The sequence below is a fragment of the Heloderma suspectum genome, chromosome 6 (genome assembly GCF_057233095.1).
Source record: "Heloderma suspectum isolate Gila_16-S chromosome 6, 16-S_ref, whole genome shotgun sequence".
NCBI lineage: Eukaryota > Metazoa > Chordata > Lepidosauria > Squamata > Helodermatidae > Heloderma > Heloderma suspectum.
Window position 1 is genome coordinate 30,053,958 of NC_139463.1, and position 27,881 is coordinate 30,081,838.

The 27,881-nt window shown below is 46.7% G+C and overlaps 1 protein-coding gene across 1 annotated transcript in view; it reads left to right on the forward strand.

Annotated features, from left to right (window-relative positions):
- Nucleotides 1-26,405, forward strand: part of KCNU1 (potassium calcium-activated channel subfamily U member 1) — a 166,534-nt gene extending 140,129 nt beyond the window's left edge. Inside the window, exons 22-26 of the mRNA XM_084807247.1 lie at nucleotides 10,080-10,166; nucleotides 14,553-14,686; nucleotides 18,822-19,022; nucleotides 23,219-23,319; nucleotides 26,191-26,405. Of these exons, the coding sequence (XP_084663373.1) occupies nucleotides 10,080-10,166; nucleotides 14,553-14,686; nucleotides 18,822-19,022; nucleotides 23,219-23,319; nucleotides 26,191-26,362 (695 nt within the window). The 3' untranslated portion in view covers nucleotides 26,363-26,405. The remainder of the gene's footprint in view (nucleotides 1-10,079; nucleotides 10,167-14,552; nucleotides 14,687-18,821; nucleotides 19,023-23,218; nucleotides 23,320-26,190) is intronic.
- Nucleotides 26,406-27,881: the final 1,476 nt, after the last annotated feature.

The following is a 27,881-nucleotide window of genomic DNA, read 5'->3' on the forward strand; positions in this document are numbered from 1 at the left end:
GTGAACCATTGGATACAACTAGGGATGTACGGATTTTGTAAAATCCATTCCATCTGCATTTCATGGTTTGTCAGGTGCCTTTCATTCCCTTGTTGGGTCATAGATGGAATTGGGTGTTTTCCAATTTCCTGAATTTGCACCAATTCACACTTGCAAAAATGTGCAAATCCCACCCACCAACCCCACCCAAATGCATGCTTTTCATGCTTTAGCCTATGGAGGAAATGCACATTTTCAAACATTGATTATTTATTTTTCCATATTTTTCTATGACTAAATTTGCCTAAAATTCTGGCATGTTAAAAAGAAAAGAAAAGAAAGATCCACAAGTCTGTATCATGCAACTTGGGAAAAGCCGGTCCGCGGTGGAATCTGCAGGTCAGATTCAAAGATATCCAAACTTATTTGATGCTGTTGTGTATTTCTCCGACATCCCTAGATACAACTCTCAAGTTTTTTTCTTTCATCCCATTTGCTGGGCTGTAACTAGGGATGGCGGAGAATTTCTCCCCGAAACTTCGGGGGGCCGAGCGCCAACGTGTTCGGCCCCCCGAACAAGTTTCGGGGAGAAATCCTCCGAACCCCCCCCGCCCCCTGCACCGCCCCCGGGACGGGACTAACCTTCACCGAATGTCCCTTCTGGTGGCGGGTCCGGCCGGCGGTTCGGCGGTTGTTCGAGCGGGGCGGGAGCGGCAGCCGGTCATTCGACCGGCTGCCACCACCGCCATTGCAATCAAAGAAAAGAAAAAAAACGCCCCCTGATAGGCTACGTGACGATTCACGTAGCCTATCACGGCTAGATCTGCAAAGTCAGCCATGATAGGCTACGTCAATCATCACGTAGCCTATCACGGGTGACTTTAAAAAAAAAAAAAAGCACGTACGGATAATGGCGGCCCCCATAGGGAGCCGCCATTCGCGTTCCTTATTTAGTCGCTGTAGTCTACGTAAATGTTTACGTAGACTACGGCGAAAATAAGGGCAACGCTATTTGCGTTGCCCTTATTTTTGCCTTAGTCTACATAAACATTTACGTAGACTACAGCGACTAAATAAGGAACGCGAATGGCGGCTCCCTATGGGGGCCGCCATTATCCGTACGCGCTTTTTTTTTTTTTTTAAGTCACCCGTGATAGGCTACATGACGATTGACGTAGCCTATCACGGCTGACTTTGCAGATCTAGCCATGATAGGCTACGTGAATCGTCACGTAGCCTATCAGGGGGCGTTGTTTTTTTTTTTGTAAAACTTTCACGTTCGCGGCCGGGCGAGGCGGGAATCCTCCCCCCCGGCCTGAATTTCAGCCGGGGCAAGGCGGGAAGCCTCCCCCCCGGCCTGAATTTCGGCCGGGACGAGGCGGGAAGCCTCCCCCCCTGGCCTGAACTTCGCGGGGGGACCAGCGAAGCACCTCCCCCCCACCACAAACGTCCTTCGACGACAGGTAAGGGACATTCGTCCACCCTTAGCTGTAACGTTTGATCACTTATCTGGACATTCTGACATAACTAAAATAAAGCCAGTAAAATAGCTAAAAATGAGTTCTGTGATACTTAATTGATAATTTTCTACACTTGAGCAGTCTGGATCTCCTCTATAAGACACTGAGAATTTCATTGTCTTAGGTAGGAGCATCTTATAGCATGTTTAAAACACTTTTGTTGTCTTGGACCATTTCACAATTTGCTGAGTGACTGATATAGGCTTAATTGACGTATAAATTGGATTAAGTGCTGCACAGAAGTTCCCCCTGTATTTTATAGGATTGTATTTGTCTCTGTGTGCTCCAAAATATGCTTTTTAATTCCTTTATCTCGTGACATAAATATCCCACCAACATGTTTAATACCACCCAAATTCCTGCTTACACAGCCAATTCAGGTTTTAATCCAATTTATTACCACCTTGGTAGTGTGACCTTGTTTTCTTCATTAACATATTGGAGGGGGAATGAAATGCAGCAAATGCTTTCCTGGATTTGAAACACAAAGTTAGAAATTCAATTCTTGGATTGTTTTGCTTATTCACAGCCAGTGAGAACTTTATGACACCTTCAACAATCAGAAGAGATTGTGCAGATATTTGCACTGTTCCCACATCCCCTATTTCATATAATGCAGTCTAGGATCCAAGTTTTCAAAGGAATTTCTTTTGCAGTAGGGTGAAAAGATTAGCAGATTTCCAATAACTTACATATTTAACAGGACATTTCGAGTGGAATTTGGAGGTTAAGAACATAAGAGCCATGCTGGATCAGACCAAGGATCCATCTAGTCCAGTATTCTGCTCTCACAGTGGCCAACCAGCTACATCCTGGTTGCAGGTTCCTACATGCAGAAACTTCTGAAAACTTTAAAGGGAGTGGAGGGTATTGGTATTGGGACTACCTAAATGTCCCAGAGGTGGTGGTTGCACAGTCCTATTTGTGACCAACAGAAAACATTAACATTTAGGCTGTAATGCTATGGTCTCTGAGGTGGTATCCCAAGGGCCATAGCATGTTGTGGTTTTCCCCTTCCAAGAGCAGTGAGAGAGAAGGGTCCAACATTGAAGAGAGAGATCCAACCTCACAAGACCCCTTACGGCCACCACAGAAACTTTCACAGCCCTTGCCTCTCTGCTGTCAGAGCTCCAATGTCACTAGAAGTAAAAACAGGAGCATTCTGTGGACATGTCAGAGAAGGCTGTGGATCTACAGGATCTGTTCCTCTGACACATCCCAGGAATTGTTGGAAATGTATGCCAGCCTGCTCGTGTACATAATTGTAGGGATGGCGGAAAATTCTGCCACGTATTTCAGTGAGGCCAAATGCACTGGCATTCGACCCCCCGAACCTGTGGTGGAATGGCCTCTCACTACACGCCCCCCCCGGGGAATCCCCCCCAGGACAAAGCTTACCTGGGGTGGATGTTCTGGAGGTGGCGGCTCCTGTAGCAGCAGCTTGTCTCTCGGCCGGCCGCTGCGGACTCAAATGGCGGCCACAGTAGAGGCCACCATTTGCGTCTGGCCAGGCTGCCATGATAGGCTATGTAAGTGTTTATGTGGCCTATCACGGCAAAGGCAGCCATGCAAATGGTGGCCACCATGCCATTTGCATAGCTGCCTTTGCCATGATAGGCTACGTAAATATTTACGTAGCCTATCACAGCAAGCTTACCAAAAAAAACACACCAGCATACGCAAATGGCGGCGGCCACGGCAGCCACCATTTGCGTTTCCTTTTTTTCGCTGTTTTAGCCTGCGTAAATATTTACGTAAGCTATTATGGCGAAAAAAAGGGGAACACAAATAGCGTAGCGGGCGCTATTTGCGTTCCCCTTTTTTTGCCGTAATAGCTTACGTAAATATTTACGTAGGCGAAAACAGTGAAAAAAAGGGAAAGCAAATGGCGGTCGCCGTAGCCGCCACCATTTGTGTACGTGGGGGGGTTTTTCTAGAAGGCTGCCCAGCGGCCGGATGTCTGGCTGCAGGTGGCCCTGGCCAGCAGCTTTGCAGAATCTCCGCGGAGCGGAGCCGGCTGGATTAGGATTTCGGGGGAAGGTGTGGAGTGCTCCTCCCCACCATGAATCACCTCGTCAAAAAGGTAAGTGACTTTCGTACATCCCTACATAATTTCCCCCCTCATTGCAGCTAGGGACGTACGAAAGTCACTTACCTTTTTGACAGGGTGATTCGCGGTGGGGGGGAGGTGCTCTGTCCCTCCCCCAAAAAAAAATTCTGGCCGGGGGGGGGAGGTGCTCCATACCTTCCCCCCGAAATTCTGGCTGGCTGGCTCCACTCCGCAGGGTTTCTGCAGAGCCGCCGGCCGGCTTCGCCAGTGGCCGGACATCCGGCCGCTGGCTAGCAGGGATGCAAATGGAGGTGGCCATAGCCGCTGCCATTTGCGTCCCTGCAGTCAGCCATGATAGGTTATGTAAATGTTTACGTAGCCTATCACAGCTGATTTAAAAGGAAAAAAACGCGCGTACGCAAATGGCGGCGCCCATGGGAGCCACCATTTGCATTCCGCTTATTTTCGCTGTCTTAGTCTACGTAAATGTTTACGTAGACTAAGACGTGCCAAAATAAGGAGCGCAAATGACGGCGCCCATGGGCACCGCCATTTGTGTACGCACATTGGTTTTTTTTTCTTTTAAATAAGCCGTGATAGGCTACGTAAACATTTACGTAGTAATGTAAATGATGTTTTTTAAAAATCTAGCCATGATAGGCTAAGTAAATCTTTACTTAGGCTATCACATTTTTTTTTGTTTTTTAATTGGAAATGGCGGCAGCGGCAGCCGGTCGGAAGACCGGCGGCTGCAGCAGCCACCGCCAAACCACCGCCTCCAGGATGATCCACCCATGGTAAGTCCCGTCCCGGGGGGGGGGCGGGGGGCAGACCATTCTGCCACCGATTTCGGGGAGCCGAATGCGCTGGCATTCGGCCTCCCCGAGATTCGTGGCTGAATTCTCTGACACCCCTAATTGCAACTAATGGGAGAGAAATCATGAAAGTAAACCAACACAACAAAAAAGGAATAAAGAAAAATACCACTCATCTGTCCTTTCTGCTCTGTAGGGATGGTGGAGAAATCCGCCATGGAGTTCTTTAGCATCCACCCCCCCTCGTCTGCTACGCCATTTGTGTCCCTGCTCTTTGCCATGATAGGTTACGTAAATATTTGCGTAGCCTATCATGGCCAAGGGCAGGGATGCAAATGGCGTCCGCTACACCGGACGCCATTTGCGTTGCAGTAGATGGAAGTCCAGCTGTGGACGGGCCCAGCTGGTGGCTCTGCGGACTCGCTGCAGAGCAGAGCCAACCAGGGAGGATTCCGGGGGGAGGGACGGATCGCCTCCCCCCCCCACGGACCCCTTCAGTGGACAGGTAATTCAGTTTTGTACACCCATACTGCTCTGTTCTCAGATATCCCCCCACCTAGTAGGATTACACTGCCAATTGATTAATCCACTAGATTGCCAGCACATTCCTATACATATCTGCTCAGACGTTTGAGTTTAGTTTGGCCCATTGAGTTTAGTTGGGCTTACTCCCAAATAGGTCTGTATATGAGTGCAGCCTTAATCATCATCACCACCACCACCACCACTAAAAAGGTAGCTGCTAATGCTTGACAGCGATAGGGATGGCGGAGAATTTCTCCCCAAATCTTCGGGAGGCCGAATGCCAACGCATTCGGCCCCCCGAAATTGGTGGGGAAATTCTCCGCCGGCCCCCCGCCCCCTCTGGGATGGGACTTACCGTGGCTGAATGTCCCTCTTGGCAGTGGTTCCCGGCAGCGGTTCGGCGGCGGTTCGTCAGGGGCGGGGGCGGTGGCTGGTCTCCCAACCGGCTGCCGCCGCCGCCATTGCAAAAAAAAAAAGTAAAGTGAAAAAAAACCCACACACCCGTGATAGGCAATGTAACGATTTACGTAGCCTATCACAGCTAGATTTCCAAAGTCAGCCGTGATAGGCTATGTTAATCATCACGTAGCCTATCACAGGTGACTTTAAAAAAAAAAAGCGCGTATGCAAATAGCGGCCCCCATAGGGAGCCACCATTCGCGTTCCTTATTTGGTCCCTGTAGTCTACGTAAAGATTTACGTCGACTACGGTGAAAATAAGGGCAACGCAAATAGCATTACAAATAGCATTACATTTCTTGTAATGGCAGCGGCGGCATCCGGTGGAAAGACCGGCTGCCGCCCTCGCCCCTGATGAAGACCTGCCGAACCGCCGCCGGGATCCGCCGCCAGAAGCGACATTCGTAAAAGGTAAGTCCCATCCCGGGGGGGGGCGGGGGGGCAGAGAATTTCTCCCCGAACCTTCAGGGAACCGAATGCGTTGGCACTCGGCCCCCCGAAGTTTCGGGGAGAAATTCTCCCCCATCCCTAATCACGTGTGTGTGTGTGTGTGTTTACTTTTTTTTCATGGCTGGATAGACGGGGCGCTTCTACCCGGCCTGAATTTCGCTGGCGAGGGATGGGGCGCCTCCCCCCCGGCCTGAATTTTGGCCAGGCGAGGCGGGGCGCCTCCCCCCTTCGCCTGAACTTTGGGGGGAGAACCGAAGCACCTCCCCCCCACTGCGAAGCAAGCTTCGAGAACAGGTAAGGGACTTTCGTCGATCCCTAGGCAGCGATTCCGATGGCTGCCGGTAATTGGCCAGTAAACTGGAATGTGGGACCAGGTTTACTTCTTAGTGAGCAATTTGGCAGAATATCGTCCATATGCTTGCCTCCACAAGTAAAAGGGTATTCTCAATTAAAACTGAGAGTGGTTGTGTGGAATATTCCTAGGGATATATGGAAATTTCATTTTTGCTTGCAAAACATGTAAATGTTCCCTGCTCAAAGCCCCAAATGCAATCAGGAGCATGTGTCCCCTGAAAATGTTCATGAATTGCCAGACATGTGCTTGCGTTCAACTTATGCAACTTCCTACTTCAATTTTGGGCAAATTGTGTAATTTGTGCACATTTCCCCTGCAGACTGAATTAGCCCCACTTTAGTCTATCGAGGAAAGTTATGCAAATTTCATGTTCAATCACTGCTCAATTGGCACAAGTTTCCCATTTGAATGATCAGCAATCACAAACATGAACAGCACTCATTCACCCATCCCTAAATATTCCCGATGGAGGATAGACTCCTACAAGCCACTGTGGCTACAGCCTGATGCAAACCATCTCTCCTTAAAATAGTGGGGGGGGGATGGCTCATCATGCTGATTGGCTTTGAGCCTCATCAAATAATTAAAAGGACCATCAGTAATTTATTGATTGACTAATTGATAAATTGATAGTTAAAAACATCAGTTAGCTGCATTTCATATGCAAAGACATAAATAAGTAATATCAGTAAAACATAAGAAACCTGAAAACAAACTCAAGGCAGCAAACAGACTAACCAGCCAGCTGAAGTGAAGACTACACAGAAGAGATGTGTATGCACCATCTCGAGAAGACCATTAGAGAAGGGGAATTACATACTTTGGGGATGGGGATAATTTTGTAGCCTCAGGACAACTGATTAGGGATGGAACACTTTATTTCCTAGGGATGTACGAAAGTCACTTACCTGTTCGCGGATTATGCTGATACTGGGGGGGAGGCGCTCCGTTCCTCCCCCCGAAATTCTGGCCGGGCCACCGACTGGCTCCACCAGCGGACGGACATCCGGCCGCTGGCTAGTAGGGACACAAATGGCGGCAGCCGTAGCCACCGCCGTTTGCGTCCCTGCAGTCAGCCATGATAGGCTACATAAATGTTTACGTAGCCTATCACAGCTGATTAAAAACAAAACGCGCGTATGCAAATGGCGGTGCCCATGGGCGCCGCCATTTGCATTCCTTATTTTGGCACGTCTAGTCTACGTAAACATTTACGTAGACTACGGCAAAAATAAGAGAACGCTATTTGCGTTGCCCTTATTTTCGCCGTAGTCTACGTAAATCTTTACGTAGACTAGACGTGTCAAAATAAGGAATGCAAATGGCGGTCCCCATGGGAGCTGCCATTTGCATACGCGCTTTTTTTTTTTTTTCAAAGTCACCCGTGGTAGGCTACGTGACAATTTACATAGCGTATCACGGCTGACTTTGGAAATCTAGCCGTGATAGGCTACGTAAATCGTTACGTAGCCTATCACTGGTGTGTGTTTGTGTTTGTTTTTTACTATTTTTTTCACGGCCAGGTAGACGGGGCGCTCCTACCCGGCCTGAATTTCTCTGGCGAGGGATGGGGCGCCTCCCCCCTCTTGCCTGAACTTCGGGGGCAGAACCGAAGCGCCTCCCCCCCACCACGAAGCAAGCTTCGAGAACAGATAAGGGACTTCCGTCCATCCCTATTAAATACACACAAACATTTGCACTTTAATTTGTATGCATTTTCTCCTAAATGACACTTTTTCCCCCTAAGCATTTCCATACCCCCACCACAGACTTATGGCTCAGAACAACTGCTTGGGGTAAAAGAGACAGAGCTTTATAACGACATCAACTTCCTCAAACTGGCAAATAACTGCATGCTTAGTGTGAGCACCTGCTAAAAATGGGAGTCTTCAGTTCACATATTGCCTCCACCTGGGCAACACCACCTTGGCTGCAAGTACTAGCCACTTTGTCCACCCTGGCTCCAAGCACTGGTCATTTGTAGGGATGGCATGGGTGCCTGATCTGGTCTGGGAGTCCAGTGGACAACTCCCTGCCCGCTGCCCTGAGCTGCACCGGCAAGCCCCCTGCCCAGCTGAAGCTCCACCCATGCTTGCTGAACCGTCCACACCCTGGGCACGTCCAGTGAGCTCTGTGATCACCATTTTGCAAAAACAAACAAACAAACAAATATGGCAATTGCAAAAATGTGCACATTTGATCTTACATAAAATGGGGGCATGAATGGCCAACATATGTAAGATTACAGGTGCAAATGCCCATTTGCACCTGTAATGTTGCATCTATCAGTCATTCATTGCCCCATTGTACGTAAGATCAAATGCGCACATTTTTGCGATTGCCATTATTTTTTTCACAAAATGGAGATAGCAGTGGTCGTCGGACAGGACCTGGGTGAGTGCAGGTGGCTCAGTGAGTGTGGAGGGCTCAGGTCTGGGGAAGTGTGAGAGGGGGCAGGAGCTCAGCGGGCACCCAGGGAACCTGGACCAGGGGAGGGTGACGTCCATCCCTAGTCACTTGGTTGGTGCTCCTGGCTTTTCATTACCTGTTCACCATGAAGGTGAACAAAGAGGTCTGTGAGTACTCCAACCCATTGCTGCTGGTTAATGATCAATGAGCTAGATGTTGTATGGGCCAAAGGCAATGAGAAGTCAGTTGGGTTAACAGACCATTACCTTCCTAGTACCTCAGGGTGCTCACCAGGATAGCTTCTCTAACTTCCCTCAGTGCCCATGCTCCCCACCAGTTGTGACCAATAAAAGGCATAGCCAATTACCCCCCCCCCAAAGCCTCACCTCCAGATGCAGACAATGTGGAATAGGTTGAAAAGGTGTGTCCTCAAACAACCTGGTCACACCCAAAAAATCCCACTCAGTCTCCATAAAGTGCAGCTGCATAATGCCATGCTATCAAAAAGGGTGACACGAGGCAGCGGAACTTTTAGGGCCGCGGTGGCTTAGTGGTTAAGACGCTGAACTGCAGACCGGAAGGTCGGCAGGACAGCAGTTCGAGACCCGAATGCCGCGTGACGGAGTGAGCTCCTGTCTTCAGTCCCAGCTCCTGCCAACCTAGCAGCTCGAAAGCAAGAAATTGCAAGTAGATAAATAGGTGCCACTTCGGCGGGAAAGGTAACAGCGTTCCGTGCACCTCGGTGTTCAGTCATGCCGGCCACATGACCACGGAAGCGTCTTCGGACAGCGCTGGCTCTTCAGCTTAGAAATGGAGATAAGCACCACACCCTAGAGTCGGACACGACTGGTTGGGGACACCTTTTTATCTAAAAGGGAGGGTAGCTGCATTGAGTGAAAGTGGTTGAGGAGAGGGTGGAGCCACCTTATATAGGAGCACCCATACCTCTGCAGCTGCCCCAACATCCTGACACAGTGTGAGGATGCTACAGCCCAGGACATCACTCCTCTATGCAAAGGAGCAGCATTTCCCCTAAAATATACATGTGTGTGCGTATTCTCCCTAATCCTGTTGTTCTATGCATGACCCCCTAACATACACATGTTTGTACATGTTGATACAAGAACTGGACCACAACATTTGGAGCAATGCACAGTCAGAAAGATAACTGCATTCCAGTCCACACATGAGTCTGGCAAGTGTGAATTGGGTTGGTTTTCTTAAAAATGCAGACTGAACAAAATTCTCCAGTATTGCTACAGCTGCTGCATAGGGATGTCAGTTGAATTGTGGTGTTAATAAACAGCTTTAGGGAGAGCTTCCCATTTGTAATGTCTCAAACCTCTTAACATAATGAAGCTTGGAAAAACAATATGGGACAAAAGGAGGTGTATTATTTTATTTTATTTTTTGCATAACAATAAGATCCAGTAAGTGCTTTTTGACAGTCTCAAAGCTTGTTCTCTTCATTCCTGACTTTATCTTTTTCTTTCTTTTCCCCACATTGTCATCAAAAGCGACTACACATGGAGCCAGTCAAGATACAATGGGGAATCAATCGCTGCGTATTTTTTCCAAAAGGATCCCCATCATCACCGAACTGAGTAAGTTCTTCTTTGGGGACAAATTTATTTCACCAAAGGAATATGCCTGCTCCTTTATTTATTTACTCCCAGTCTTCTTTAAAATTCAAAGGCAGAAAGTGACAGCATACCATGTCCAAAGCACATTAAAAGGTTTGACTTAAATGTTAATGCAGTGGCGTTGAAGAAGTCTGGGTAACTTATGGGGAGAATAAATATAACAAAGTGTTACGAAGACCCAGCATGGAACTAAAACAAAACTTGAGCATCTTTGGAAGGATTACTTCCCCCTCCCCCACTCAAGGGTAGAAACATCCACAGGGATGTTTCTGGAGGCTTTGGAAATGTGTGTGTGTGTGTGTGTGTGTGTGTGTGTGTGTTAGGGATGTACAAAAGTCACTTACCTGGTCCCGCAGCTTGCTTCGCAGTGGGGGGGAGGCGCTTCGGTTCTCCCTCCGAAGTTCAGGCCGGGGAGAAGCGCCCCGTCTCCCCGGCTGCGAATAAAAAAGTGAATGTAAAAAAAAACCACACACACACACATGATAGGCTACGTAACGATTTACGTAGATTTCCAAAGTCAGCCATGATAGGTTATGTAAATCGTTACGTAGCCTATCACGGGTGACTTTGGAAAAAAAAAAAAGTGCGTACGCAAATGGCGGTGCCCATCAGCACCGCCATTTGCGTTCCTTATTTGGGCACATGTAGTCTACATAAAGATTTACGTAGACTACGGCGAAAATAAGGGCAACGCAAATAGTGTTCCCCTTATTTTGGCCGTAGTCTACGTAAATGTTTACGTAGACTACATGTGCCAAAATAAGGAACGTAAATGGCAGTGCCCATGGGCGCCTCCATTTGCGTACACGTGGTTTTTTTTTTTCACTCAGCCGTGATAGGCTACGTAAATGTTTACGTAGCCTATCACGGCTGACTGCAGGGACGCAAACGGCGGCGGCTATGGCTGCCGCCATTTGCGTCCCGGCCGGCAAGGATTCGTGGCGGGAGGGACGGGGCGCTTCCCCCCTGGCCAGAATTTCGGGGGGATGGACGGAGCACCTCCCCCCCACCGCAAATCAAGTTTCGTGAAAGGTAAGGGACTTTTGTACATCCCTAGACCTCATGAGCCTACCATATTCCCTTTCACCCTACTGTATCTTACATCAACTGGGTCGATATTAAAGCCCTGGAAAACTACCTTTCGCAGGCATGTTTCTTTTGGTAGGACTTTTGTTTCCAATAAAGGCCTGAAGAGAAATCCTCCCCTGCACTCTCCACATTCAGTTGCTGCTCCTGAAATATAGGTTTTGGGGTGCCCCCAAAGGAAAGAGAGGTGCCCCCAAGGTTGAAAGAGGATAAAAACTGGTTGCAGGGAAGGCTGGAGGCAGTAGAAGGTTGGCAGGGAGAACTTTGGGATGGTTGAAGCCTGTGGAGATATCACAGAACTCTAGGAAAAAGCTCAAGCCAATAAACAGTTCAAGTATGAGTGGACTGCCTGTTATCATGAAAAACACCCCATTGCAAGTATGAGAAGAATGATGGGTCAGCATTTGCTCAGCAGATCAGACTGCAGGAAGGTGGTTTTTAGTAAGCCTTAGTTCTTAGTTATTAAGCCTAGTTAACTAGTTCCTAGTTCCTAGGTTCCAACTCTGATGCTGTTCAGTGGTGGCAGAACCCTCTTATTTCACCACAAATTCTGGCTTTGTTGGTATTTGGCAGCCACCCTGGTTACAATGCCTGAAGGCAGCAGTCCATTCATGTGTTACAGTTTCCCCATGTAGCTATGATTAGAGCATTTAGTCTCATTGTGCATTAGAATCATAGAATAGTAGGGTTGGAAGGGGCCTACAAGTCCATCGAGTCCAACCCGCTGCTCAGTGCATTAAATCAGGGTGGAGAAGGAGTGCAGGTAGTACAGTCCATATCAACCCAGGAATAATGTTTTTTTGGATGGACTCATTCTTATGTTTTCCTGAGTGGTGTCATTCTCATTCTCATGTGGTCCTGTCCTTCTTCTACCCCACTCAGTAACTTTTAAGTAGGAGTTCCCAGGTAGACCGGGGGAGGGCCCTAGCTCAGTGGCAGAGCACACTGTTTGTGTACTGAAGGCCCAGATTCAATCCCCCTCGTCTCCAGATTGGGCTGGGAAAGACCCCTGCCTGAAAGTCTGGAGAGCCACTGCTAGTCAATGTGGACCAGGGGTGCAGAACCTCAGGTTCAAGGGCCAAATCCAGACTTCCTGGTGTCCCAATCTGGTCCTCCAGGGTTCTCCAGAGAGCCGCAAGCTTTTCCCCAACCACTGACCTTGTTGGTGGATTCCTGGCTTTTTTGTAATTTTTTCCCCCATTCTAAAAGGTTGAATTGCCTCCCCTAAGGCTTAGTTACTACTGGCAAAAAGAGCTTTAAGCTAAAATATCCTGGTATTTTTCATATTTTGACTTTGACCGTTTTTCTTCACCCTCATTTTTGCCATCCACCACTGGGGATGTGGCCCCCAAAATGGACCAACCTTCTCCAAAATGGAATTTGACCCTTGGGCTGAAAGAGGTTCAACACCCCTGGTGTAGAAATGTTAAGCTAAATGGACCAATGATCTGATTCAATATAAAGCAGCTTTCTGTGTTCCATAGGATAGGGGTGAATGACATGGTTATTATCCATGCAATCATTGCCCCTTGTTGGGTGGGTACTGATAAAAATAACCACATAATACACTCCCATTATATGGTCTCACTCTTGGAATGTTACCAGAACACTATGGGAAGTAACCACATGAGGAAGCACTTTGTGGGGTATGAAGGCCACATTATCCCTACTTTGTTTGCTGGGGCGCTGGGGTGGGTGGGGGGCTTTGTTAATGGCAGTTAAGGCTAAATTGCCAAAATGGTAGAGCAGGGAACTCACATGAAGGTGAATTCTTCTATGACTTCTGCTAAAATGAAAAACAAAATAACACTTTATCTTGGTGAACGTACCAAAATATGGTGAATCTTGGTACATTTGTGGGCAGAATTACAAGATCCTTACGTGAAAAATGCAAATAAAACTCACCATGTGATGACTCTTCCTTGCCAGGAATGATCATGTAAATTGAACTTTACTTCATTCAACTTTCTTTACCTCAGTAAAGTCACTTTCTGTATATTCTATACCTTACATTATGGTATATACTTTCTACATTGCTAGGTATAAAGTGGGACATACATATAATAATAAATAAATTTTAATTGCAGCCCAAGATGGGTTTAGTTGGGTGAAGAAAATGGAATTAGACATATTTTGGTTTGGCAAACCTGTTAGTCTTGGAGCTCAGACTTGTCAAAAGGCCCAAATGACCTCTTGATCTCTCACCTACCCTAAACAATGGAGCCAACTTAGGGATATCAGAGAATTCCGCCATGGATCTCGGTGAGGCCGAATGCCAGTGCATTCGGCCCCCTGAACTCCATGGCGGAACAGCCTGCCACCCCCCCGCAGATCCCCCCCGGGACGAGACTTACCTGGGGTGGATCTTCCGGGCGGCGGTGGCTCCGGCAGCGGCTGCGGCGGCGGCAGCGGCGGCGGCTGCGGCAGCTGGTCTTCCGACCAGCTGCTGCCGCCACCATTTGCAGTCTTGTTAAAAAATAATAATAAAAAACAACGTGATAGGCTACGTAAATATTTACGTAGCCTATCATGGCTGGGTTAAAAAAAAAAAAACGCGTACGCAAATGGCGGCGGCTATGGCCACCGCCATTTATGTTCCTTATTTTTGGCCGTCTTATTCTACGTAAATATTTACGTAGACTATGACGGCGAAAATAAAGGGGAACGCAAATAGCATAGCGGGCTATTCAGCTGCGGATGGCTCTGGCCTGGCTGGGCCTGGCCGGCTGCTCTGCGGAGCTGCCGCGGAGCACAGCCGGCCATGGAGGATTCCGGGAGGGAGGACCGGATCGCCTCCCCCCCATCGAGGATTCTGGGGGGAGGGACAAAACGCCTCCCCCCCACCATCAACATAATCCGCAGAAAGGTAAGTGACTTTCGTACATCCCTAAAACTGCCACTGGATGTAGAGGCCCCTTGCTTGCTTATTCCTCCTCCTCTCCCCCCTCCTCCAGTGACACAAAAGCTTATTTCTTGATTGATCTTAACTGTTGGCCTCAGTAAATAATTTGGACATAGAAGTCGAGTAAACCCTCTACACATAAACACTATCCTTTTGGCAGCTTGCCCCATGCTGGCAGGGGATGATGGGAGTTGTAGTCTAGCACATCTGGAGAGCACCAGATTGGGGAACATGGTTTTACAGCAATGGGAATTGTTGCGTTTTATTATTGATATTTTCCACTGATTATGGACAACCCTGGTGTTTGCAAGTAGTTAAACTTCTGTTTGTCTGTTTGTTTGTGTTTTGTCCTCTTACAGAGATAGCTTCAAATGCACAGTTCTTTGAACAGAGTGGTGCAGATGAATCTGAGTATTTGAACCAGAATGTCTCACAACATTTTTCTAGAGGGACAATATTTTCTGACAGCTTTTTGGATTCTCTCCTGTGCACTGTAAGTCTCACAGACATGTCAACTTGAGTCTTTTTACTACATTGAAATGCAAATTTACCATTAATTTTCATGGGTAATTTATTTGACTTATTTATAAAACATGTAAGTTGCATCTCCAACCTAACCAAGAGATCTGACCAACCTAACTTAACAAAGAATGTACCCCACATCATCTCAAATGAAACAAAACAAAATTATTTACATTAAAACCGGGGATTATTTATCTGGCATTTGCTGGCATTTGTAACAAGGGCGTTTTGCAGTGTTTCATCAACATGTGCATGGTGCATGTACATCAATCAGGTTAAGGTGAACAGCTTTTCTCTAACCCAACACAGTATTAACATTGCTGTGAGAATGTGATTCTTCTTGTTCAGTAAGCCTGGAGCTGAATGTACTAAAGTCCCACATACATTGTAAGGATATTATTATACAAATATCTCTCTCTTTGGTTGTCTTTCTTTCCACTCTGCAAACTCCCAACAGTGTATAACTCGGCAAATAACATACAGAATCCAGGTGACACACAAATCCTATTATTTCACACAAGTACGTAAATGTAATCCTTACAATGTAAAAATGATAATGATAATGACAGTGACAATGACAATGATGATAACAACAGCAACAACAGTGGTGGTACTGTGAAGAGTTCAGGACCAAGCACCAAGCAGCTAAGTATGTAAAACGCTGATTCCTTCTGAGTAAGATAAGCTTGGCCGGGAGCACAGGATAACCCTGGATAATGTTCCCCTCAAAAAGGCTGAAGGGGCTTCTAGAAATATTGGGGCACAATTCCCTGACATGACTTATATGTTCACAGACAAAAGCAAAAATGGCTGCTTTGTGTGTGCCCTGGTTATTTTCATTAGAAAGTAATAAGTCTATTTTTATTTTTTAAATATTTTACTACTAGCCATGGCTTTCTAAACAGCTGGAGAAGAGATTAGACCACTTGCAGTTAAGGGGCAACAACAAAGCAAATAATGTGCAATGGCTTTAACTTCTTAATTGCCACAAAGACAGAGCAGTATTTTAGAGGCTATATTCTGGTATGTCTGGTATGAACTGATCAGTTCTAGAACTGCAAAGGAAATTTGCTGGAAAGTTTCGAAGAGCATATTGCTCAGGCTAAAATTCTCCGAAACAGCTTGCTTTGGGTAACATTGTCATAAAACTACCACATACACATTGTCGTATGGATCTATCCTTGGGCCTTAATAGTCATGTTTGTGACATCTAAACAGGTTGTAGGGAAGAAAAACAAAACAAAACAAAACAGAATAGGCTTGCCATTCATTTTCTGGAATAATCAGTGACCTACTGATGGTCCGCATCCCAAACCTGGTCACCATTTTGCTTTGCTGTTCTTGTTCATAATCTCAGCTGGGGATGGGAGAACCAGGGATGCTCAACCTCGCTGAAATTCCCCAAGCTTTACTTCAAAGCTCAGTTTGGCTTTCTCCCATGGTTGTTTATGACCTGGGTTTCTCTTGCTTTTTTTTTTTTTTTTGCTTCTTCAAATGGGAAAAGTGCGCATTTTTCAAAAGTGCACACTTTCCCCCCATTAACTAAAGTGAACTAATTAATTGTTTATTATGGTCACAGACCAATACAATATTTTTTGTACAAAAGAAAGATAGAGCTAATTAAGATCAATTAAATAAAACCAATACATTTTAAAATGGGGCCAACGTAATTCTTTCCCTTGTTTGCACTGAAATAAGGAAGAACCTAGCAACCTTCCCAGTGACATATGGATCATTCTTCAAACAGAACATCACCAGCTCTTCAGAAGGTCACCATGGGAGAGTTCTTAATAAGGAGGAAATCAGCTTCTCTCTGCAGTCTTGCAAATTTCCTCCCACCTCCCATTAAAATGTGATATGTGTTGTTGTTTTTTTAAAAAAATGCATGCTTTAAAAATGCACACTTTAAATTGTACTTTTTTAAAAAGAAACTTACACATTTTTAAAGTTGCACATTTTTAATGTGTGCATTTTTCAAATGCAAGTTTGGGAATTTGCAAACAGTTTTGGAGAACATGCGCTCCTGTTAGGCATGTCAGAGTATTCCACTAGGGATGGACGAAAGTCACTTACCTGGTCCCGCAGCTTGCTTCGCGGTGGGGGGGAGGCACCCTGACCCTCTGGCTGAAATTCTGGCCGGGGGGGAGGCGCCCCATCCCTCCAGCCAAAATTCTGGCCGGTGGGGAGGCGCCCCATCCCTCCGGCCACGAATCCTGCTGGCCGGCCAGGAGGCAAATGGTGGCGGCCATAGCCACCACCATTTGCGTCCCTGCAGTCAGCCACATGATAGGCTACGTAAATCCTTATGTAGCCTATCATGGCTGACTTTGGGGGGGGGGAAGCGCATACGCAAATGGCGGCGCCCATGGGCGCTGCCATTTGCATACGCACTTTTTTTTCCCCAAAAAGTCAGCCGTGATAGGCTACGTAAGGATTTACATAGCCTATCACAGTGTTTTTGGAAACTTTAGCCGTGATAGGCTACGTAAATCTTTACATAGCCTATCACATTTGTTGTTGTTGTTGTTTTTTACTGGGAAATGGTGGCGGTGGCAGCTGGTAGGAAGACCGGCCGCCACCGCCGCCAAACCACCACCAAACCATCGCCAGCACCAGGGACATTTGACAGAGGTAAGTCCCATTCTGGGGGGGGGGCGGAGAATTTCTCCAGCAATTTCGGGGGGCCGAATGCGTTGGCATTCAGCCTTCCAGAGATTCATGGAGAAATTCTCCGCCATCCCTAAATTCCACCCAGATTTTAAATGGGCTTGAATTCTGACAAATCTGGTCTGTGGAATCCTCCTCGGAATGAGGCGGCCAGGTTAACCCGGACCGGAGCTCACATGGACCCTTTTTTTTTCTCTGCCAAAGGGTGGATTTTTCGAAAATAATTACAAAAATAAAAATGTAAATCGGAAATGGAGGAAGAAAGACCATGAGCGGCTTTACCCTTTTTATGAGGCATTTTCCGGAGGCTTTCTTTTGCTGGGGCTGAGTCATCCACGGAAATCTTCTATCTTTTCTGTTTATTGTCTGTGGAGGTCAGGCGAGGTGAGATGAGGTCAGGTGAGGTGAGGTCAGGTGAGGTGAGGTGAGGTCAGGACAGCTCCGGTGAGGTGAGGTGAGGTCAGGTCAGGTGACTGGAAGTTACGCGGGGAATCTCCGCCAAGGGCTTTACTCTTACAGAGACCAAGGACACGCGGAAAGAATTTTTTGGCAGGAATTACGAAAGTATTTACGTAATTTCCGGAGCTGGGAAAAAACCGGGGGGGGATCTGGGACAGGTGGATGGGGGAATGGGGTGGCCCTTGGCTCTGTGGCATCCTCGGCTCTGTGGCATCCTCGCGGAGCAGCTCCACTACGCGAGGATTCTGGGGGGGAGGAACGGATTGCCTCCCCCCCATGGATTCCCCACCAGAACGGACAGTGGGGAATGCGTACACCCCTCGCTCCTGTTCATATTCAGAGTTGCGAGTGATTTGTGAACTGACTGAAATTCTCATACATCCCTAATCTCAATGTTGGTCTAGAGAATTCCAGCTTCAGACCCCTCAGTCTTTGGGTTCATGGTGTACATGGTCAGTAGAAAATGGCTCATTTTCTACGCAATGAAGATCATATTGGAGACATTTTTTAGAGCAGTGGTCAAACTGTGTTTGAATGAATTCTGTTATTCTCCAAAATGTGTCACAGGCTCCTCATTCCACAATACCAGAGAAGTTGCCTGGCAGATACATTGTCCATCATGATCCATCTTCCCCTGCAATTGATAGCTTTGAAAAGTCACAATGATATTCTAAGGCATCCTCTCAATTTGTGTTGGGGACAAGACCCAAGAAGCCCTGAACAACTCCCCGACTATGTTAATTTCTGAGAATGCACATCAGATTCCTCTGAAATGGATATGGATTCCACAGAAGATACACAATTCCTTGGTAGACAGGTCAATGGGAAAAGGATTACCTGACGATTGGAACTTTGAAAGCCATTGTATTTCCCAGAGGGCCACAAACAGTTATTTCAGATTTAATAGGAGTTGGCTATCTTTCAACTCATCTGATAGCAATAAGTATTTTTTCTCTGTCTTCTATACCTTTCCATTGCAGACCTACCATAATCACCATGTGCTGGCTTTGCTCCAAACACTGGTGACGGGCGGGACCAGCCCAGAACTGGAAGAATATTTGGCAGAGGAGACTTCACTGATGGGTAGTACTAGCAACTTAGTGTACGTTGGACCTAGGAACAGATGTAAGCTGGCACTTTTAGCACTGACAGACAACTTAACTATAACAGAAGGACTATTGGTGAGTTGTGTTAGATGTCAGCTGATTTTATTCAAGTGCTCCCTTTTGGTTTCATTGGTGGTGGCTTAAAGTGATGTGAGCAAAAGTATTAGGAAGCTAGCATCTGCATTTAATGTGCTTCTGAATTAACTAAATACATTTAGTTCTGAATCACACGTATGAGCTTTGTTGAGCTGTTTTTAATAGGGATGGATGAAAGTCCCTTACCTGTCCTCGAAGCTTGCTTCGCGGTGGGGGGGAGGCGCTTCGCTTCTCCCCCCGAAGTTCATGTGAGGGGGGGGAGGCGCCCCGCCTCGCCCGGCCGAAATTCAGGCCGGGCGGGAGGCGCCCCATCCCTCGCCAGCGAAATTCAGGCCGGGTAGAAGCGCCCCGTCTAAACCACCGCCATGATAGGCTACGTAACGATTAATGTAGCCTATCACGGCTAGATTTCCAAAGTCAGCCATGATAGGCTACGTAAATCGTTATGTAGCCTATCACGGGTGACTTTGGAAAAAAAAAAAAGCATGTACGCAAATGGTGGCCCCCATAGGGAGCCACCATTTGCGTTCCTTATTTGGTCCCTGTAGTCTACGTAAAAATTTACGTAGACAACGGCGAAAATAAGGGCAAGGCAAATAGCATGCCCTTATTTTCGCCGTAGTCTACATAAATCTTTACGTAGACTACAGGGACCAAATAAGGAACGCAAATGGCGGCTCCCTATGGGGGCTGCCATTTGCGTACTCGCTTTTTTTTTTTCAAAGTCACCCGTGATAGGCTACATGACGATTAACGTAGCCTATCACGGCTGACTTTGGAGATCTAGCCGTGATAGGCTATGTTAATCGTTACATAGCCTATCACGGGTTTTTTTTTTTTTTTTTACTGCACTTGTAATGGCGGCAGCGACAGCTGGTCGAAAGACCGGCTGCCGCCCCCGCCCCTGACGAAGACCCGACGAACTGCCGCCAGGACCCGCCGACAGGAGGGACATTCGTGAAAGGTAAGTCCCATCCCGGTGGGGTGGGGGGGCGGAGAATTTCACCGCCGATTTCGGGGTGCCGAATGCGTTGGCACTCGGCCCCCTGAAGTTTCGGGGAGAAATTCTCCCCCATCCCTAGTTTTTAAAAGCAGTATTCATATCAGTACCCTCATTTAGAAAGCTCCACTGGAACCAACGAACAATGCCTATGCAAGTGAGGTCAATGGGATATGAGTAGAGGCAGGGAAGAAATTCATTTGGTTCTCATTTTATGTGAACTTACCTAATTTTATACTTTCAAACCAATGCGCAAACTGAAGCTCAGTTATCATTCAAAATTTGCAGTTCTTTGAATTTTGCAATGGAGTTCCTCCATCAAAACAAGTCATATGAAAATGTGCGTATTAGGGAAAATAACATTAAAATGTGATGGCCTTTCTATTTTAAAACCATTCAGCATTCAATAAATGAACTGGGTTTGCATTAATTGAACCAGGAATTCATAGTAGTGTGTGTGTGTGTGTGTGTGTGTGTGTGTGAGGGGGAGTATTCAAATCCAGTGAGTGAGTCATTATCACGAGACTGACTGAGTGCAATGAAATTTAGGGTTGTTGTACCCAATTGGTGTGCAAATTGCTTTGCTGATGTATACAACTGCTCCTGCATGCTGTTCAATAATACTCTCTCTCTCTCTCTCTCTGAGCCTGTTCACATGTGCAGTGAGAGAGGCTGGTTAGGGTAACTACAGGGGGGGTAGTGAAACCATGGTGCATCTGCCTGTCACATGACTGGGAACCATACGGTGCTGCGTGCTTCTGCTACCCACCCCCATTCATAGTTAGCAATCTACCTGGCATGGTTACTGAGCAACCTATCATCCTCCACGGTGCAGACAGGCTCTCAGCAGCTGCTCTGGGATCTGAAATGGCCATGCATCCATACAGAAAGTCTGTGGCAGCTAGAGTGTTGCCCGCAGCAGCAGACACTTTAGCTGGCAGACTCTATGGTCACAGCCTGGGAGTCCTCTGGAGCCCATTTTAACCACCAGGGAGCCCATAAGACAACACAGTAAGCCACCCGGGGGGCCCTTAACCCTTTTACAGAGGGGAGGTAGTTAACAGGAGTGGCTTACTAACCATGGGGAGCGTGGTTTTCTCCCCCCACATGACACACTATGCCACCATGGTTAGCAAAAGAACAACAACCCCTAACTGTCATAGCTTAGTGTTACATGTGAACAGGGCCTCTCTCTCTCTCTCTCTCTCTGTATGCAATGTTTTATTAATATGAATGACTACATATGTCCATCAGTAAAACACTGCACAAAAAGAAACATTATGCAATCGTATGGAACACCACATCAAGATTGCTTTTTAGTTTTGTTTTATCAATGCACACATCAGCATTGTTTATACTAGGGAGTGACGGATCCCCTTACCTGGGGTCCGTGGGGGGAGTGTCCGCGGGTGGGGGGAGGTGATCTGGTCCTCCCCCTGGAATCCTCCCCGGCTGGCTCTGCTCTGTGGGGAGTCCACAGAGCCACCGGCCGGCTCCGGCCATTGCTGGACTTCCAGCCACGGCTGGTCTGCTGACGCAAATGGCGTCCAGTGTAGGGGACGCCATTTGCGTCCCTGCTGTTGTCCGTGATTGGCTACGTAAATATTTATGTAGCCTATCACGGCCAACAGCAGGGACATAAATGGCGTAGTGGATGCCATTTGCATCCCTGCCATTCGCCGTGATTGGCTACCTAAATATTTACGTAGCCAATGATGGCCAACGTCAGGGATGCAAATGGCATCCACTACGCTGGACACCATTTTGTTCCGCAGCCCGGCAGTGGATGAAGATGGCGACCCAGACCAGCCGCTGCCAGGTAGGTTCAATCTGGGTAAGGATTTTTGGGGGGTGGCGGGGGGGTTAGTCCGTTCCACCACGGACTCCAGGGGGGCGGATTCCAAAGAATCCGGCCTCATTGGAGTCCATGGTGGATTTCTCTGCCACCCCTAGTTAATACAGGGACAAAACAAAACACAAATGAACAAAAGGAGTTGGAAGCTGTGGCGAGCTACATACATGCAAAAAGCAGAACAATTGAGAAATCCTAATGCATCAGTTCCACTTTAGAAGGAACTTTAGAATCTGGAAAGAAATATGGATGAGAAGAGTTTCCAAAGCAGCTCTAACTTTCAACATTCTCAAGGAGGATAGTACGTTAGAAAACCTCTGTTTTAAACCATGGTTTCCAACCAATATGGGACATTCTGCTTATCAAGAAATGGTGATATAGATAGGGATGGCAGAGAATTTCTCCCCGAAACTTCGGGGGGCCGAGCGCCAACGTGTTCGTCCCCCCGAATGGGGAGAAATCCTCCGAACCCCCCCACCCCCCGCACCCCCCCGGGACGGGATTTACCTTCGCTGAATGTCCCTCCCAGCGGTGGGTCCAGCCGGTGGTTCGGCGGGTGTTCGAGCGGGGTGGGAGCGGCAGCCGGTCTTTTGACCGGCTGCCGCCGCCGCCATTGCAATAAAAGAAAAAAAAACACCCCCTGATAGGCTACGTGACGATTAATGTAGCCTATCACGGCTAGATTTGCAAAGTCAGCCGTGATAGGCTACGTCAATCGTCACGTAGCCTATCACGGGTGACTTAAAAAAAAAAAAAAAAAAGCGCGTACGGATAATGGCAGCCCCCATAGGGAGCCGCCATTCCCATTCCTTATTTGGTCGCTACGTAGACTACGGCAAAAATAAGGGCAACACTATTTGCGTTGCCCTTATTTTTGCTGTAGTCTACGTAAAGATTTACGTAGACTACAGCGACCAAATAAGGAACGCGAATGGCGGCTCCCTATGTGGGCCGCCATTAGCGTACGCGCTTTTTTTTTTAAAGTCACCTGTGATAGGGTACGTGACGATTGACGTAGCCTATCATGGCTGACTTTGCAGATCTAGCCGTGATAGGCTACGTTAATCATCACGTAGCCTATCAGGGGGCGTTTTTGTTTTTTTTTTAAACTTTCACGTTCGCGGCCGGGCGAGGCGGGAAGCCTCCCCCCCGGCCTGAATTTCGGCCGGGGTGAGGCGGGAAGCCTCCCCCCCTGGCCTGAACTTCGCGGGGGGAGCAGCGAAGCGCCTCCTCCCCACCGCGAACGTCCTTCAAGGACAGGTAAGGGACTTTCGTCCACCCCTAGATATAGAGTCAATATCTTATTTTTGTTTTTCTTTGCAGCTCTTCTTTGGGGATGTGTTCACTAGAGCACTTGACATGTTTGGTATCCTTTGCTTTGGTCTCTACCGCCTGAAAGATGATCCCAATCCCTATGAAAATAGGCAAGTATAGTGTAATTGAAGCTTCCTCATATATGCAGGGCCTTTGACTGGATCAGTTAAAAACAACAACTAAAGGCTCAATCCTATCTAGATAGTCACCAGCCTCTGAAGTCATAAGGTGGTGATTATCCTATGTAGGTCAGGTGGAGCACGTACATCTAGCCTGCATTCTTGGCTAGATGTATGATTTTGGGCATCTAGCTGGAGCTTTGGAGAGGGGGCAGGAATGGACCTGGAGACCCCATAGGAAGCAGCGTAAAAAGGAGCTTCCATGGTCTCCTTCCCTCCCTGCCCCTGGAAACACCCCCTTTTTGCCCTTTCCAAACTCCATTTTATGAGCATGGAGAGGCAGCCATGGTTCTCTCCAGTCTCCACTCAGGCTATGAGAGGGAGGGGGTGGGAAGCATGGTTTCCTGGCTCCGAGGTTAAAGTGCTATCTTTGAGTTCAGAGCCAGGAAACCAAAAAATCCTATGGCCCTCTAGACAGTGTCTAGAGGACATAAGATTGCTCTCTAACGTTGATATCCATATGGATCAATACTGATCCAAATAATCTAGTTTGCATTTTTGTAAAGAGGGATATCATACATATATGGCACATTTCAAACAGATCATTAAATAGTAGAAGCAACAAAAATTATGAGAAGGAAAAATCTTCTCTGTACTAGACATACATGAGAAATTCATTCAGTTGAATTTTTGACCAAAATTTACACAATTTGCATCTGCTGGACTCAAACACAGACGTGAACACAAACTGTGGTTGAAATACATATATTATTTCTGAGCTTGCAATGCAATTCATGGGGGGGGGACCCCAATGTGTTAAAAATGTGTATATTTGAAAAAATGTGCATGAGAAAAAACATACTTTTGAAAAATCAATGGGTATGTACATTTGGGAAAATGGGCATGAAGATACACACAAATCTTCATGGAAGAAGCAGAAGCAGAAGAAGAAGAAGAAGAATTTCACAATCTGATGCAGACATGAATGTGCCTGGAACATGCTTCGAGGTGGAATTTGGAGAACCTTAGCAAGTTTGAGTTTGCTGATTCACTCTACCCAATGAAATTCATTGTTCCTTCTTTTTCTCTTGTTGTTGTTGTTCAGTCATTCAGTCATGTCCAACTCTTCGTGACCCCATGGACCATAGCACGCCAGGCCTTCCTGTCCTGCACTCTCTCCCTGAGTGTGCTCAAGTCCATATTCATTGCATCAGTGATGCTATCTAGCCATCTCATCCTCTGCCGTCCCCTTCTCCTTTTGCCCTCAGTCTTTCCCAGCATCAGGGTATTTTCCAGTCTTTTTCTCTAGTCCCCTTTTAAACCCAACTCAGCCAGCAGCCATCATCACATCATATAGCAACAAACCCTGTAAATTATATTATTAGAAAGAATTCTAATTATTATATTATCACCACTCTGGAATATATTTAGATATGGAGCGCTATGTAAATGCTGTAAATAAGTAGACAAATAAATACGTGGAATTCACTGCCACATGGTTTGGTGATGGCCGCTGGCTTAAATGACTTTAGGAAAGGAAAAGACAAATTTGTTGTCAATGGTTATTAGCCATGATAACTATAATGGCTAATAAGATAATCCCCCATGTTCTGAGGCAGTCTGTTGCTGGGGAGCAACAGAAGGAAAGGATACTTGATGCCTCACTTAGCTTTCTGGAGGCAATCGAGTTGGCTACTGTGACAAAGAGGCTGCTGGATAACCTGGCAATATACTGTAGGAACCTTCCTTATACCACATCTGACCATTAATCCATATAGCTTAGTATTGCCTACAATGACTATCAGAACCTCTCCCAGATTTCAGACGGAGTGTTTCCCAACGTTACCTGGAGATGCCAGGGTTTGCATCTGTGACCTCCTGCATACAAAGAACATGCTGTACCATGCTACCACCTTTGGTCTGGTCCAACAGTGATGTTCTTAAGTTTCTTTCCATCCCTATAGGATTCTCACAGTTCTGAAATGATGCAGTCTTATCTTTTAGCTCTGCAAAATACTACTACTTTGTGGGGAGGATATCTCCAGATGTTCCTATCTGAGCTAAGCAAATATATTTGTGAAATATTCATTTTCCTCCACCTGCATCACTGACTGGCATTCATGACTCAAAATGTGTTTGTCATTCATAAACCATGACACTACTATCCAACCAAATCTTTCCCATCTTTGACATCTCATAAGAGTAACAGTCCTTTCCAATAGGTCCAGTGCAATAAGTTATTGGAGGGTGCAATCATAAGGGGATGGTCAGCCACCTCCGAACTCTGCACTTGGAGGTGGCCAACTATCCAATGCAGGGGGCAGGAGAAACAACAAGAGGATCCTCTCCTCCATGCTCCGGCCACCCTGTGTTTGCAGCTAGATGGCCGATTTTGGCTGTATAGTGGTGGCATGTCAGAGCAGGGGGAGGGAAAGCTGGACAGTGCATAGGAAGTGTTGTAATGGCACTTCCCAGGAACTCCCCCTTTTCACCCACCCCGTGCTGCTCTTACAGGTGCGGAGCTGGGGACAAACCATGCTAGCTATGGGTGGTGGGGGAGGGGGAGGGGCATCAGGTTTCTGGCTCCGAGCTCAATTCTGAGAAACTGAAAAATCTTATGGCCATCTAGACACTGTCTAGTAGCCATAGGATTGTTCCCTAACTTATGTAGTTGATGACTGTTACACCATCAGATGCTATAAATAAATAAATAAATAAATAAATAAATACGTTAAGTCATTCCTTGTGAGCACTTTTCTTTTTGCATAAATGTTCAGATCTTTGACATGCTCAAAACCTCTTAATTTTCTTTGTAAACGTTCCTTTTCATATTCTGATATTGCTGACTTTTCCCTAAAACAGGTATGTGATTGCTCGTCCACCCACCAATTTTGAGATCCTCAGTTCTGATCAGCTCTTTTGCCTTGTTCCATTCAACATTTTATCAAATGACCTGTCAGTTGTGGTAAAGTCTATTCCACCAATCAGACGAAAGGATGCCTTGCAGAGAGAAGATACTGTGGTTCTGCAATAAAAGACCTCAAAATCTCCCTCAAATAAAGACTTTATTCTTTATGAATAAATGGCAACCTTTATTATTCTTTGGGTAACCATTTCTTCTCCCCCACCCCTTTTACCCCTGGAATATGATTTAAGGATTAATAAGAATCCTGCTGGGTCAAACTTGGTGAGCATTTCAGGATCTGAATCTATTGTTTGATCCTATCACGTTCTTACTAAATATAGTTTAAAAACAAAATTAAAAAAGCCGTTCCCTGAGTTTACCTGATCACTGCTACCCTCTCAGGTTATATGCACCCCAGCGAAACTCCCCTGCCTGCACCTCCTGATCTGAAAAAGGCCTTATGGGAGGAATTACCTCATGATTAAGGATGGACAGGTGCCCCCCTGTCCGAGTTCTCCCTTGCTCTCACGCCCCTAGACCCATGCTCAACCCCCTCCTCATCCTTGCCGAGCTGCCCACACTCACCCAGGACCCATCCATGAGCAATGAGGGCACCATTTTGCAAAAAAGTAACATAAAAATGGTATCCATTAAATATGCACACATCTAGTCTTATGCAAAATGGTGCCATGAATGGCCCATATACGCAAGATTACAGGCATAAATGGCCCATTTACATCTATAATCTTGCATATATGGGCCGTTCACAGGGCAATTTTGCATAACACTAGGTGTGTACATATTTTGCATGGGGGGATCAAGCAGGGGCTTGGTGGGTGTGGCTTGGGGGCATGGGCAGGAGGGCATCCACTGGACTCCCAGACCCAATTTGGCACCTGCACCATCCGTATTCATGATGCCTTCCACTGGGCTTGAACTGAAGTGAAGGAAGCTGAGGAGGCTACAGGCTGCCACAGAGATGACCGAACAATGAAAAACAGGACATTTTCACTCCTCACCTCCTCCTAAGTAAGGTAAGTCCAAGAAACCCAAACCTAAACCATGAGAATTTCTCAGAAATTTCTCCCTTCACCATTGAATTTCTTTTTGAAAGCAATTTATTTTCTATCAAATTGAATGAGAATGGTTGAAAACCATGCGGGATAAATATTTGGCACAGCACTCCTAACAATATGTTAAAAAGGCATATCCCCCCCCCCGCAGGCAAAAATAGGTGCGGGGGGGGGGACAGACAGTGATTAGCCAGGACAAATACCAGAAAATTGGGACTGTCCCTGGTAAATTGAGGACATTTCGAGTTTATGCTAAACTGTGGCTGCATTCAGACAATCATATTTCACCTTATTAACCTGAGAAATGTACAAGTCAAGTGCCCACACAGGCAGCCCCTTTGCAGCCCATTGCTCCTCCCTTCACCAGAAGCCATGATCAAATCAGGAAGCCTGTCCCATAATTTTCCATTTCATCTTGTCTGAAATTGGCTTAATATATCCTGGCTTGTTTCAAAGCTGGTAACCACTGTTTCCCAGGCCAGATGGGACAGGAAATTATGGTTAATTAGAAGCTTCCCAGTTTAATCACGGCTTGTGGAGAATTAAGAAGCAAAGGGCCTGCATGTGTGTAAAAG